The sequence below is a fragment of the Lactuca virosa genome, chromosome 6 (genome assembly GCF_052849685.1).
Source record: "Lactuca virosa cultivar CGN04683 chromosome 6, Lactuca_virosa_CGN04683_v6, whole genome shotgun sequence".
NCBI lineage: Eukaryota > Viridiplantae > Streptophyta > Magnoliopsida > Asterales > Asteraceae > Lactuca > Lactuca virosa.
Window position 1 is genome coordinate 55,766,801 of NC_136431.1, and position 15,774 is coordinate 55,782,574.

Genomic DNA, 15,774 nt, shown 5'->3' on the forward strand with positions numbered 1-15,774 from the left:
TTACATTGTTAAAAAAGATTTAAAAATAGTAAACAACATTATATTATTGTAATAATTTTCTAACATGCCTTTACAATTGCAGGACTCATGATGAATTTTGCACCAGCTTTTTTTGCATTTTATGCATCCTCAATATTCAAAACAGTTCCAACCTAGAACATATTAGAGCATTAAGAATTTAAGATATGATAAGAATTCAGCCTTGACAAAATAGTACACTAAAAACTGATCATACAAGTGTTGATTATGATTTATAAAACACTTACCTCTAGAGTTGTGGTTGGAAAATTATGCACCGGTTCATGTAAAACCTACCAAATAAACAAATGGAAAAGTATAAGCTTTCAAGATCATCAACCAGAAATGTATGAAATGCATATAAATTATACAAATGGCTTTATGTTAAGATACCCATATGCAACTCTATCTTGAAATAGTCCTGCCAAAGCATTTGGTTTTTTGTTACCACTACTTTATGATGCCATTACTTTTCATTAATAACTATTTTTTTCCATCATATCAACAAGAATATGACCGGGTTCCTCTGTCTTACTTGTAGAAGACATCTTATAATCATATTAAGTTCTACTACAGTATAAAAGTAAAATAAGTAATGCTAACAACAAGGTATGTATTTAGATCTTAATAACAAATATGTTTCTTTATAACATTTTGTCAAACACCTGGTGGAAGCTATTTGTTTCACCAGGTGAAACACTAATTTATTAAACATCAATATGATATGAACCAAGAATGATACTATGACAAATGATATGAAAGTGTTGGAGTCCAAATACTATTACTAATTAAATCAAATGAAAAACAACTTTCTCAAACTAAACAAACATATAAAGTCTAATCAACAAATTAACATACCAATTTGGCGACGTTATAGCATGTCGAACAAGAATAAGAACAGAGAAGGTAATGAATAGATTAGTGATTACCTAGACAATGGTCGAATTAGGAAGAACAGTTTCAATGAAAAAAACAATTTTGAACTCAAAACAAACGAAAAGGAAAAGGAATTGTAGATCAATTGTAATGTCTTGTTCCGAATCGTTTCATAATTCGGGGCCGTGACCTGAGGACAAATTATCATAAGGCTTGGGCCTTTAGGACAGATACCTAGACCCCCCCCCCCCCTTGAGTGTGGGTAATGTAGTTTATATGATCTGGGAGTTCGGTTTGTGTTTTGGAGCCTAAGGGTATATCGGTAAAGTGTCAGTTTGGGCCTTTTATGAATTTTGGATTTTAGTCCGGAAAGTTTTATGGAAAGGGGGGTTTACAGAAGTGTAGAGTTTCTCATTACCTTTCCGTGGATATAAAGATCGTCGAAATCGGAGTTGAAACGAAAAGTTATGACTGTTCGAAGTTGGAAAGGATTTGGGGGAAAATTGATCTCACGACATGAGCAGTTGGAGCTCACGACGTGAGAAGCGATTAAATGTAAATGATGATTTAAAATGTGCTCACGACGTGAGCACTATGGGCTCACGACATGAGAACTGTGCAGCCCAAGCCCACGAGTTGTTAGGTTTTTCAACATATATAAGGGTTGGTTTCGTATTTTTAGGGCATTTTATGGGCCTCCATCATATCAAGATCATCTTGAGAGAAACACTAGCCTCCCTTTCACCATTTTTAGCCTCCCCTCTCCTCTTTCATCCATTTATGAAGATTTTGGTGCTATGAAGAAGAAGAAAATGTTCTTGGTCCTTAGATCCAGCAAGCAAGTTCCCTCACTACCTTAAAGATAATATACCTTGGACCATGGTAAGTCCTCAAGTTCCAACCTTTATGTGTTAATCTTCTATATCTAGACTTTTATGCATTTTTATTCATGTTGGAGGTGGTTTGATGGTTGGATTCCATAAAGGTGGCAACCTTATGGATCCATGAGGTCCCTTTTGAGGTTTGGTGTGCTAGATCTATGGTTTGGTTGATTTTTGGTCCCATGAAGGAGATTTGGATCTCATTTTCACCATTTTTACCTAGTTAAGTTCAAGACATGCATTGGGAATGCATGTCCATAAAGTAAAGATTTTTATGTTGCTTTTGATGTATGAAAGCCCTCTAGAAAGTTGGAATGGATGACTTCTTCGATTAATGACTTAATACATTAGGATTTAACATTAGACATGGCTCACGACGTGACACATGGAGTGTCATGATGTGAAAGTGGTTTTTACATGATTGTTTGAACGGATTGATCCCACGACGTGACCAAGGAAGGCTCATGCCGTGAGGTCTGCTGAGTGGGTCATCAGGGACCGAGTTGACTGCGTTGAAGCGAGTTAAGTTGGAATTTGGCCGAGTGCGTTCTCACGACATGACCTGGGACTGGTCACGTTGTGAGTGTCAACTGATGGAAATGTTGACCAATGACTTTGAGTGTTGACTTTTTGTCAAATTGCTAGTTTTAGAAGGTGGACTAAGGGTTTACCTTATATGGTTTGTTATGAGGTGTATGGCACTCGTTCGTTGGCTGTGTGAGCTGTTAGATATGGATTCTGTCGGCGAGGTGAGTTTCCTCACCATGTTTAGCGGGTCAAAGGCACTAATGCCGACCCATGGTTTATTATGATAGGATGCTAGATGTCTGCATGACTCTTGCATGTGTATGTGCTTGTACGCTTACTGGGCGGGGCCCGATAGTTATTTTGTATGTTATTACCTTCGATATAGTTGTATGTTTTGTATGTTGGGCGGGGCCGTTGTGTGGGTTAGGGCGAGGCCCGTTATACTCAGTGGGCGGGGCCCGTTATGCGAGTTAGGGTGGGGCCCGTTGTACTCAGTGGGCGGGGCCCGTTATGCAAGTTAGGGCGGGGCCTGTAACGACCCAATTTTTCAAAGAAAATTTTCATTTTTAAATAGCCAAAACACTTTACTATAAACCATAAAATCTCAATACAATTGTTTTCAAATTCATAACCAAGACAACATTATTTCCAAATATCAGAGTGTCCCAAAAAAATGCCTGAGAGAGTGCACGCCGCGCCATCAAGTCTTGCCCGTGGGCTCATATGTACCTGAAACAAATCCACAAACTGTAAGCTAATGCTTAGTGAGTCCCCCAAAGCATACCCCACATACAATCCACATAAAACATATCATATTAGCTATAAAAGCTACACATATCAAATAAGCCATGCATACTAACATATAAGGACGCCGTGGGCTCCCCCAAGGTCTTATACCTTCATGTCATGGGCTCTCCCCATGGTCTTTACCTAGGAATGCCATGGGCTCCCCCGCATGGTCTTATATCCAACTGCCACGGGCTCCCCCCGGGGTCTTCCATGCAATAACATAAAAATCAACTAGCATATCATATATCACAGAAGTATCTATCATACTACATAACTCATACATAAACATATAAGGAGGTCGTGGGCTCCTCCCAGGGTCTTACACCATCATGCCATGTGCTCCCCCCATGGTCTTCACCTATGAATGACATAGACTCCGCCACGTGGTCTTATATCCAACTGCCACGGGCTCCCTCCAGGGTCTTCCATGCAAATATCACATAATCACTAGCATACCACTTAGCATAAAGCTAACTATCATACCACATATCTCTACTACAGCTAGTGTACCACATATCATAAAATGGGCTGACCTTGGTGCCGTAGACCCATTGGTATGGTGAGAAGACTCACCTCTCGAATGATGAACTGAGAACTAAGATCAGATGTATCCCACACACTGCTCCTCCTCAATTGCCTATAACCAACATGTGATTAACTTGTCATAATCCCATAATTACTCCCAAAGTCAACCCTGGTCAACCCCGGTCAAAGTCAAGGTCAACAGTCCATGTTGACCTCAACTCGTCGAGTGCATCCAGCAACTCGTCGAGTTAGCTGTATGACTCGTTAACTCGCCGAGTTACCTTTGTAACTCGTCGAGTGCATCCAACAACTCGTCGAGTTAGCTGTATGCACCAAATATGGCCATTTACTTCCAAGAAAAGGGATCTAATCAACTAGAGATCAAGGTGACGACTTTATACCTCAAAATGATGGCCAAGACAGAGTAGATGTTAGATCTACTGCTCCTCTCCTTGCTCCTTCCTCTTCAAGCTCTAGAATCCTTTACAAATACCCCAAAATCACTCACAAAAGATCTCACTATCACTCAAGAAGATGCAAGGTCAAAATAGGGTTCTCTCTGGCTAAAAGGGTGATAAGGGAGGCCACAAGAGGCGGGTTATGTTCCTTAAATAGGGTGCAAACCCTAAAAATTAGGGTTTCTCTTTACAGCTCCTACTCATCGAGTCGGGGTCTTCTGAGTCGTCGAGTAGGACCCAAACCCCGCGTCCCCTAACAGTCTCTACTCGACGAGTTAGAGCACTCCAACTCGCCAAGTCCATGCACAAAAGCCTAAACATTATATAAAATAGTCAATATCTGGAACAGGTGTTACAAGTCTCCCCCACTTGAACTAGACTTCGTCCTCAAAGTCTGTTGCTCAAACAAATCCGGGTAGTGGTCTCGCATCTCGTCCTCAGGCTCCCAAGTCCACTCGGAGTCCCTGCGGTGCTGCCATTGCACCTTTACCAGCTTCACTTCCTTGTTCCGAAGAACCTTGGTCTTCCTATCTAAGATTGCAACCGCTCTCTCAATGTAGTTCAAGCTCTCATCCACCTGAATATCGTCCAACAAAACGATTGCGGCCTCGTCAGTGACACACTTCCGAAGCTGTGACACATGGAAGGTGTTGTGAATCTGGCTAAGCTCATCTGGCAGATCCAAGCAATATGCCACCTTGCCTACCCGGGTCGTAATCCTGAACGGGCCTATATATCGGGATCCTAGCTTTCCCCTCTTTCGAAACCTGATGACCCCCTTCCATGGTGACACTTTCAGTAGCACAAAGTCCCCCACTTGGAACTCAAGATCCGATCGCCGCCGGTCAGCATAACTTTTCTGACGGCTCTGCTAGACCCGCAGCCGGTCACGCACCTGCTGAATCAGCCCGGTAGTCTTGAGCACTACCTCAGTGCTCCCCATGACCTGGTGTCCAACCTCGCCCCAACAAACCACGCTCCTGCATCTCCTACCATACAACATCTCAAATGGAGGTTGGTCGATACTGGCATGGTAACTGTTATTGTACGAAAACTCTGCCAGTGGAAGGTACGTATCCCAACTCCCTCCAAAATCCAACACGCATGCACGAAGCATATCCTCAAGCGTCTGGATCGTCCTCTCGCTCTGACCATCTGTCTGGGGGTGGTACGCCATGCTAAAATGCAGCTGAGTGCCCAGTTTCTCGTGGAACTTCTTCCAAAACCTAGATGTAAACCGAACATCCCTGTCAGAGACTACTGACACTGACACCCTGTGTCTAGCCACCACCTCTCGCACATAAATATCCGCCAACTTCTCAACAGATATACTCTCAGAGATCGGAATAAATTGGGCACTCTTCGTCAGTCTGTCTACGATCACCCATATGGCGTCCACACCCCTCGCCGTCCTCGGTAACTTTGTGATGAAGTCCATAGTGATCTCTTCCCATTTCCACATGGGAATGGGTAGCGGCTGAACCTTGCCATGAGGCCGCTGATGCTCGGCCTTCACCTTCCTGCAGGTCAAGAACTGCTCCACAAACCAGACGATCTCCCGCTTCATGCAGGGCCACCAGTAACTCAGTCTCAAATCTCTATACATTTTTGTAGCCCCCAGATGTATAGAGAACTTAGACTTGTGTGCCTCCTCAAATATCTTCTGTCTCACTCCTCCAGTCACCGATACCCATACTCGGCCACACTGTGTTAGAAGACCTCGGCTATCCTTAAGAAACAAAGGATATTGTCCCCGAATCCGTTCTATCTTCCAATTCTCCTTCTTCACCCCCTCGACCTGAGCCTCCTTGATCATATCCAACAATGGAGAGATCATTGTCATCCTCAAACATACGTTCCCGATCGGGGAACCTGCCGCCTTGCGGATCAAAGCATCGACCACCACGTTGGCCTTCCCTGGATGATATAGGATCTCACAATCATAGTCCTTCAGTACGTCCAACCACCTCCTCTGTCGCATGTTGAGGTTCTACTGATCCATCAAATACATCAAACTCTTGTGATCAGTATAGATGGTGCACCGTACTCCATACAAGTAGTGCCTCCAAATCTTGAGGGCAAACACCTGTGTCCCCAGTTCCAGGTCGTGGGTAGGGTAATTTGCCTCATGAGGCTTCAACTGTCTCGAGGCGTAAGCTATCACATGCCCCCTCTGCATCAGTACCGCACCTAACCCTGAAATCGATCAATACTAGAAAAACAGCCTTTTACGACGCGCGTTGCGCGTCGTAAAACGCTCAGACGACGCGCAAATGCGTGTCAAGGAAGACCCTGTCATAACGAGAGACGACGCGCTTTTGCGCGTCGTCAATTTACAACACGCATTTACGACGCGCTCTTACGACACGCAATGCGTGTCAAGGAAGGCCCTGTCATAAAGAAGACGACACACATTTGTGAAAAGACATAAATGGCCTTACCAACAAGATTGAAGAAGCTCTGAAACGTTTCCTATTTCCGTTCTGTCTTTTCCTATTTCCTTAGTTTGTGTACATTGTTGTAAGCAAGTGTTTATTGAAGTCCCCGAGTTTGCATACATAAGCCTTAAAATCTAAAATACAACAAATGAAGGAAGGTGGTGCTAATATGTTTGTTGTTGTTAATGCTCTGAAGGTAAGTTTTTATCATGCCTATTGAAAAATAAATAAACCATAAATTGCATGTTACTTGAAATAGAAGCACTAGGATTACATTACAGTGAGCAATAATAACATTGTCCCAAATATAAAACAAAAACAAAAATTAATATTTGTTGAAGCTTACTCACTTTGGGCCAAAAGAATTTGGTGTCCAAGCTCTGTGTATGTCTATTGTTTTGCAATTCCTGCAATATTTGATCAACATCAATCCTCTGTATTATTAACATGCACGTATCAGTATGCATCTCATCTGATGATGTAACACATTTCATATATTTTTGTCAACAAACATTGATCAAACAGCCACTCATATATGATAATATGATATGATATAATGCCGACTCACTTTTACCTTTTACCTTTTACCGATTACCATACTAAAACTCACACACCCCACCCATGCAAGCCTGTAAACAGCCGAGTTCACCACCAACGGGTACCCAAATACCGGAAATACATGAGCGGAATTGATAGAGTCGCGATGAAACTGACATACTTTTCCTAAAGCAGAAACCGCATTATCGTATGCCATTATATTATCAGGCTGGAGGGCATTTAGGTGTCTTATTACAAAATTTAGCCTTGAAAGAACCTTTGAAAAAGTCAATAAAAAAGTCAACAAGTCAATAAAAAGTCAATATAGAATGGAAAGAGAGAGGATTTGCAAGATCTAATTTACCTCCAACAAGAGGTTTAATTACAGAGCCACCATGTTCTGCACACACGCCAAGTCCATATACAGCTGCCTGAAAAAAAGTCAACAAGTCAACAAGGGTAAAATCGTAAATATGAAATTATATACACAAATTCTGACCTGTCGGATATCTGGATTCTCATCATTGCATGCGTCAAGAAGGAAAGGGATATATGTATCATAATATCTGGTTTGTAATTAAAAAAATATTAAAAGAAATCTGAAGGTTAAAAAGGTAATTATGGTAAGTATTATGCAAGGTAATGTACTTTAAAGCCGCTTCGCGACACTGCTCTGCCATGTCATCAAAGATGCAAATAGCAATTCGTCTCTCTTCTGTTGTCTTATCCTTGCCCTTCAAAACATTAAAAATAATAAATCTAATTGCTTTAGAAAAATGTATAATCAAAACAAGAAAATAAAAAATGAAATTTGGATTAGAATACTCAATACTTACCCACATGGGCATTATATAAGGTGATAACTCATCAAAGAAAGGTAAAAATGAAGCTTTAAATGTTCACCAAAGTTCCCAAAATTTCACCAACCTGTTAACGAAAAATAGTCAAAAAGATGAGGTTTATAAGATTCATGTCAATAGTAAAAAAAATGGTTATTTGTTGGGAAAAAAGAAAAGTCAACAAACTTGGTCAAAGACTTCTTCTTCTTGCTCATTTTCTTCTTTAAGAAGCTCTCCTTCTGCATCAAAATCTTCAACATTTGTCCTTTCAGCTCTTTCTTTTTTTCTGCTTGAACTTGCTGTAATCACCTGTTTTATTTCATCAACAATGCTTCTCACTTGATTTTCATCTAAAACTTTTCCAGAAATCTGAAAAAAAAAACAAATGTCCAAAATTGGAAAAATCATAAATCTAATGTGTAAACAAAATAAAGAAAATGATTATTGACCCAACCTGTAGACATTCATTCAAAGCATCCAACATATTTGCACAAATTTCTGTATCAGGCTCCTGAAAAAGATCAAGTAAAGTTTGTAAAAAACTAAAAACAGTCGATATAAAGTAGTTAAAAGGATATAAATGGAATTAATTTATTTATAGTATAATAAAATAATAATCACCTTATGTAAAGCTTCAACTAAAGCTGGAACTATATAGTCAGAAAGTTGTTTTATATAAGATCCATCACGACCCTGTGCAAGTCCTTTCTCTATAGCTAATTTAGCAGACCTTAAAAGCTCAGGCATTGCTAAAAAATAAAAATAAAAAAATAAATAAGTATTTTTTTTTATTAAAATTTGTAATGTTGATTGTGAACAGGATAGACAATAAACAATAGAAACCTGAAAGAGCTGCTTTTCGAACTTCTTCATGAAAGTAGAATTTAAGAAGGGGTACTAATGTAGGGGCAACTTGGTCAATTTACACATCAAGAACTCCATAAACTAAGATAATAGATAATAAGCAATTACAATTTACAAATATTATGAAAGATGACTAACTTGGTCAATCCATGGGTAAAATCCCTCGTACCAACACGTAAGGGAATTAATAATGCAGTGAATTAACTTGGTCAATCCATGGGTAAAATGCCTAGAGAGTAACAATATAAAGGATAAAATAGTAAATAACAAGTTATAATTCAGTGAATTAATAATGCAAATATACAAACATTATGAAATAGGATGTGGTTCATAAAACAGTCATTTACATAAGCCATGTACTTGTCATGCAGCTCAATCACTTTTCTAACAAAAACCTGGAAACCAGACCACAATCAATTTTATTACTATTATTATTATTATTATTATTATTATTATTATTAAATAGTTAATTTAAAAAGAAAATTGTGAAAGTTCAATTTTTTAAAAATTTACCTGTTCCTGCAAGCCAACCACAAGCTCTCTGAGCATGAATTCACCATGTTTCTCTCTCAAAGAAGGTAAAACCTGAAGCAGAGACATTGATCTTAGATCCACCCAAAAGTAAATGTAAATCACAATTGATTTTTCACAGCTTATCTAAGAAAAGTTTATATCATTTGTGGTTCTTTATTTATTACTACTGATAGATAGCTGTTGTAAAATACGACGGATCCAAATTGACTTAAATAATATTAGCTCAATGCGGAATGGGATCAAAAATTATCAAAGCGTAATAATCACAACGAAATACGAATAAAATAAATAGAATAGAGACACAGGAATTTACGTGGAAACCCAAATCGGGAAAAAAACCACAGGCGGAGGAAGCCGAGAAACAATTCACTATAATTTGCAGTGTTTACAGGGATTATGAAAGAGATTACAAATAGAGTGGGAGAGCTAAAATATACGGTGGTGTATCAAAATATATATATATATATATATATATATATATATATATATATATATATATATATATATATATATATATATATATTTGATTTGGTTCTTGGGTTATTATTTCAAGCCTTCTGGCTTAGGCTATTTATAGCCAAAAGAGAACATATGAAAAGGAAAGAAAAAAGTCGTCAAAATTGTAGGCGGACAATTGTTTTTAGGCGCCTTACTTTGACCACATATATACACCGTCCAATTCTTCATTCAATTCACATATATATTACTATTCATAGTCAAACTATGAATAGTAAATGATAAGTTACTGAAATAACCCCTGAACTATTTGCCACTTGCTAATTTTGGAGGCAACTTTTCCACAATCTCCACCTTGACGTCAAAATTAAGCAAGTCATGCTTTACGATTAGTCAAAACATATAGCTCATCAAACTCTAAAACTTCCATAAGAACCTGCAAATTTTATATAGAGAAAAAATTGTTTCCGAAAAATAAATAATACTTCCTCCACCACGAGCCTTCAGGCTCAACTGCGATCAGAAACACCCACCATGTCCAAACATAATTTGAACTTGGCTATAGGAAGACTTTTAGTGAACATATCAGCGGGATTATAATCTGTATGAATCTTGTTCACAACACAATCACCTTTTTCAATGATATCCCGCACAAAATGATAACGAATATCAATATGCTTTGTTCGGTCATGAAACATTTGATCTTTACTCAAGAAGATAGCACTTTGGTTGTCACAAAAAACTGTGGTCACCTTTATTCTATCATTGAGTTCTCCAAATAACCCCTTCGACCAGATATCTTCCTTAACTGCTTCTGTAATCGCCATGTACTCTGCCTCGGTAGAAGACAGGGCAACTGTAGACTGTAACTGGGCTTTCCAACTAACAGCACAACCATTTAGAGTAAACACATACCCGCGTAAATAACGAAAAATCCACTGTACTGCTTTCCAGTGTTCTTTCCCCGGGTTCGCCATGTATCTACTAACCATGCTAACAGCATAAGCCAAATCAGGGGCGCGTGCAGATCATAGCATACATCAAAGATCCAACAGCACTAGAGTATGGAACACGTGCCATGTAAGCCATATCAGTCTCATTAGTAGGACTCAAAGCGGATGATAGCTTGAAATGAGCTGCAAAAGGTGTGTTGACAGACTTTGCTTCGTGCATACTGAAGCGTCTTAGGACTTTCTCAATATAACTTTTCTGAGAAAGATGCAAGATCCTAGACTTCCTGTCACGAATAATTTCCATACCTAAAATCTTTTTGGCAGCTCCTAAGTCCTTCATTTCAAATTCAGCTTTCAACTGGTCTTTTAACTTCTGAATCTCCTTCATATCTTTTGCTACAATCAACATGTCATCCACATACAAGAGTAAGTAGATCTTTGAACCATTGTCACCTTTCTTGAAATAAACGCAACTATCATAGGTGCACCTGCTGAATTTGTGACTGGTCATGAAAGAATCGAACCTCTTGTACCATTGTCTAGGAGACTGCTTGAGGCCATAAAGAGATTTGTTCAACTTGCATACGTAGTTCTCCTTTCCAGGAACTACAAAACCTTCAGGTTGTTGCATAAAAATCTCTTCCTCAAGCTCACCATTTAGGAAAGCTGTAGTGACATCAAGTTGTTCTAACTCAAAATCGTTAGAAGCAACCAACCCCAACAACACACGAATGGAAGTATGTTTGACAACTGGGGAATAAATGTCAGTGTAATCAATACCAGGAATCTGACTGTAGCCTTTAGCTACTAACCGAGCTTTGTATCTTGGTTTATCATTTGGGTTGACAGGTTCCTTGAGCTTGTAGACCCACTTGCATTTAACTGGTCTCTTCCCTTTCGGAATAGGAACTAAATTCCAAGTACTGTTTCGCTGCAAGGATTCCATCTCATTTTGCATAGCGAGCATCCAATCATTTGAGTCTTCAGATTTGATAGCCTCGTCATAATTTGCAGGCTCCGTTGCAGACTCAATATTATTAGCAACAATAAAAGCATAGGCAACCAAATCAGATTCAGCATACCTCTTCGGAGGAATAATCTGTCTTCTCGGTCTATCTCTTGCAATGCTTGGAGTAGTAGCTTGTGGTTGTGAAAGTGTTGAATCTTCACCAACAACATGCTCATCCGACGAAGAAGAATCTTGATGCTGATTTGTACTCTGATTAGTGGTAGGTGAAGTAGGAAGCTCCACCTCCATTTGAGCATTCTTTTTATTTGCTTCGGATGATACATCTGATGCATCTGTTCTTTTAGAAGAGTCAGCAACTGGTTGAATTATAGCAGACTCATCAAAAGTAACATCTCTTGAGATGATAATTTTCTTCAAATCAAAGCTCCATAACTTGTAACCCTTTACACCTTGATTGTACCCAAGAAAAACGCATTTGATTGCTCTTGGTTCTAGCTTCCCATTGTCAACTCGTGCATACGCTGGACATCCGAATGGTTTTAAATCTGAATAATTGGCAGGTTTACCGGACCATAACTCAAACGGAGTTTTCTTCTCGATTGCTCGTGACGGTGATCGGTTGATAACATAGCAAGCAATCGAAGCAGCCTCCACCCAAAAAGACTTTGGCAATTTGGAATTAGAAAGCATACACCGTACCTTCTCCATAATGGTGCGATTCATTCTTTCAGCTACACCATTTTGTTGAGGTGAATGGACTACTGTGCGATGTCGAGTAATGCCTTCCTTTTGACAATAGACATTAAACTCTTATGAGCAAAACTCAAGTCCATTATTCGTACGAAGATACTTTACCACCAGACCTGATTGCTTTTCAACCTGAACTTTCCAATTTCTGAAGGTAGAGAAAACGTCTCCTTTATGTTTTAAGAAGAAAGACCACACCTTCCTGGAGAAATCATCAATAATAGTGAGCATATAAATAGCTCCACCTTTTGAAGCAACTCGAGCCGGTCCCCACAAATCCGAGTGAACATAATCAAGTGGTCCTTTCGTTGTATGGATACCACTTGCAAACCTTACTCGTTTTGCCTTGCCATATACACAGTCTTCACAGAAATCCAAATCAACAATCTTTTGTTGACCAAGTAAACCTCTTCGACTCAATTCTGACATGCCTTGAAAACTCATATGGCCGAGTCGAAGGTGCCAAAGACGGGACTGATCTGGATCAGAAAGAGACTTTGACACAACAGCAGCATCACTCGAAATTGTTTGCCCGTCAAGAAAGTAAAGATCTGAGGTTTTTCGTTCGGCTCTCAGTTTGTCGGAACCGTCTTTGAATACCCTGAGAACTCCACCTTTACCAGCAAACTCATATCCCTTTTTGTCAAAGGAACTGAGAGATAACAAGTTTCTTCTGAGGTCAGGAACATATCTAACATCCCCCATGGTTCGAATAACTCCGTCAAACATACGGATCCTGACTGAACCATGTCCAAGAACTGGACATGTAGTATTGTTACCCATCAACACATAGCCCTGGTTAACCTTTTCAAATGTGTAAAACCAAATTTTGTTGTGACACATATGAAAAGTACAACCAGATTCGAGTATCCAATCACCAGTGGAATCCAGTTTATCTGAATAAACTGTCAAAAGTTCTCCAATACCTTCGACCTCAGCTAGATCGGCTTCACCCGAAGTGCTAGCTTGTTTACCATTTGCTGTCGTCTTCTCTTTTTCTTTGTTCTTCAACTTGAAGCATTCTTCAAGCACATGTCCCTTCTTGTGACAATAGTTGCAAAACTTTCGTTTGCCTTTTGACTTGGATCTGGTTCTGTTGGAAGATTGAGAAGTTCTACTTCTCTCTGTTGTTCTTCCTCTGGCATTCAAACCTTCGGCTTTAGCATCACTTGAACCACCACCAGTAATATGCTTCATCTTCTCTTTTGAATCCAAAGCTATATAGACTTCATCTAAAACTAGAGTGTCACGGCTATAGATAATAGTATCACGAAAATGGCTATAGGATTCTGGCAACGACGATAGTAAGAATAGAGCCAAGTCTTCATCTTCATACTGAACATCCATATTCTCTAAGTTATTTACTAACTCTTTAAATGTGGATATATGTTCAGTTAAAGAGCCTCCTTCAATCATCTTGAGATTGAACAACCGTTGCTTCAAATGCAACTTGTTTGGTAAGCTCTTGGTCATCAACAGTTGTTCCAACTTTAGCCATAAAGAAGCCGCTGACGTTTCTTTTAGAACATCTTGCAAAACATCATTTGACAAGTGCAAACGAATATGGGATAAAGCCTTCAGATCTTTCATCTCCTTTTCTTCTTCGGTCCATGTATCGGGCATCTTATTGAAGCCCAATAGCGCCTTGTGTAAATCCATCTGAATGAGAATGTCTCTCATCTTTACTTGCCACAACGGAAATCGGGTGTTACGATCCAGTAGTGGAATATCGTATTTTACCGAAGACATGATTAATTACTTGATAAAATGATCCCAACGAGCTAATATCACAACCCGGATGCTCTGATACCAATAGTTGTAAAATACGACGGATCCAAATTGACTTAAATAATATTAGCTCAATGCGGAATGGGATCAAAAATTATCAAAGCGTAATAATCACAACGAAATACGAATAAAATAAATAGAATAGAGACACAGGAATTTACGTGGAAACCCAAATCGGGAAAAAAACCACAGGCGGAGGAAGCCGAGAAACAATTCACTATAATTTGCAGTGTTTACAGGGATTATGAAAGAGAGTACAAATAGAGTGGGAGAGCTAAAATATACGGTGGTGTATCAATATATATATATATATATATATATATATATATATATATATATATATATGTATATATATATATATATTTGATTTGGTTCGTGGGTTATTATTTCAAGCCTTCTGGCTTAGGCTATTTATAGCCAAAAGAGAACATATGAAAAGGAAAGAAAAAAGCCGTCAAAATTGTAGGCGGACAATTGTTTTTAGGCGCCTTACTTTGACCACATATATACACCGTCCAATTCTTCATTCAATTCACATATATATTACTATTCATAGTCAAACTATGAATAGTAAATGATAAGTTACTGAAATAACCCCTGAACTATTTGCCACTTGCTAATTTTGGAGGCAACTTTTCCACAATAGCCAACTACAGTCGACAACTTTATACTTTCCTCTTATAAACTTTCATCTAGTAAAGATCAATTTTAGCTGATCATATGAATGATGTGTTTTTCATCACTTACACAATAAATTCAATTTTCTATCAAGTACATAAAGTAAGCTTTTTGTTTTATGAGGAAATGAAATTCAATTGTATATATAGTACATCAATAGTGACTATTAAGTCAAAAAAACAACACCTATCAGAGAGAGAGAAAGAGAGAGAGAGAGAACCTTTGAGAAATGATAACCTTCAAGCACAAATATTTGAAGGCTTAAGTTGCCCTCATTGGAAGAACCACCATCAACTACAATTGTTTGTGTGTCAGCTGAATTTCGTTTTCTAAGGCGAATTGGAGATCTTGATTTTCGTACAGGAGGCTGAACTCCTTTTAGCTCAAGTGTAACAACTTATGCATCTTCTTTGTTCAGATCCAAATATCTAATGAGACTGTTGTTCGCATCAGCTATGAATAGTCTCCCTGACAAACAACATTAAAAAGTTTAATGATATGTACTCTATAATGAGACTGTTGTTTGGAGACTTCAGATATAATCTTTCCATTTCTTTAATAAGTTGGTTAGAAGTAAGCAAGCCTGTATGCGATTGAAGAACCTACAAAAACAAGGGTTATAACAACAGTGTTGTGTGGGCCCCAAATGATTGAAATTGAAAATGTACACACACCTTAAAGAACACAGAATTTGTCTCTACATAAATAGTCCAAATGTTACCAGGGCTATGCAACCGATTGGAAGATTCATGAAAACCAAACTCCACCTACTTCAGGAATCTGAGGCATTCCTCAAATAAAGTATCACTGTGTAAGTACTTAAATTTGCACTCAACCTCTTTTCCAGATCTATGAGTTCTTTTCTAGAAGCCAGGGCAGCCAACTTAATACCCAA

At 38.8% G+C, this 15,774-nt stretch overlaps 1 protein-coding gene and 1 long non-coding RNA gene across 3 annotated transcripts; both read right to left on the reverse strand.

Moving 5' to 3' along the window:
- Positions 1 to 7,412: 7,412 nt before the first annotated feature.
- LOC145122775 (uncharacterized) lies at positions 7,413 to 8,805 on the reverse strand. Its single transcript, XM_079058346.1, has 8 exons — positions 8,733 to 8,805; positions 8,511 to 8,638; positions 8,344 to 8,400; positions 8,076 to 8,258; positions 7,887 to 7,977; positions 7,699 to 7,784; positions 7,550 to 7,616; positions 7,413 to 7,481 (listed from the first exon to the last, which is right to left on the reverse strand). Exons 2-5 carry the CDS (start codon positions 8,634 to 8,636, stop codon positions 7,942 to 7,944), a joined length of 402 nt encoding a protein of 133 aa, XP_078914472.1. The 5' UTR covers positions 8,637 to 8,638; positions 8,733 to 8,805; the 3' UTR covers positions 7,413 to 7,481; positions 7,550 to 7,616; positions 7,699 to 7,784; positions 7,887 to 7,941.
- A 249-nt stretch (positions 8,806 to 9,054) lies between these two features.
- Positions 9,055 to 15,569, reverse strand: LOC145122632 (uncharacterized). Of its 2 annotated transcripts, XR_013714692.1 has the most exons (4): positions 15,554 to 15,569; positions 15,100 to 15,481; positions 9,267 to 9,338; positions 9,055 to 9,148 (listed from the first exon to the last, which is right to left on the reverse strand). It is a non-coding gene; the product is annotated as an uncharacterized LOC145122632 (long non-coding RNA). The 2 variants fall into 2 exon arrangements; XR_013714691.1 differs by lacking the exon at positions 15,554 to 15,569 and having other exon boundaries at positions 15,100 to 15,486.
- Between the last annotated feature and the right edge of the window lie 205 nt (positions 15,570 to 15,774).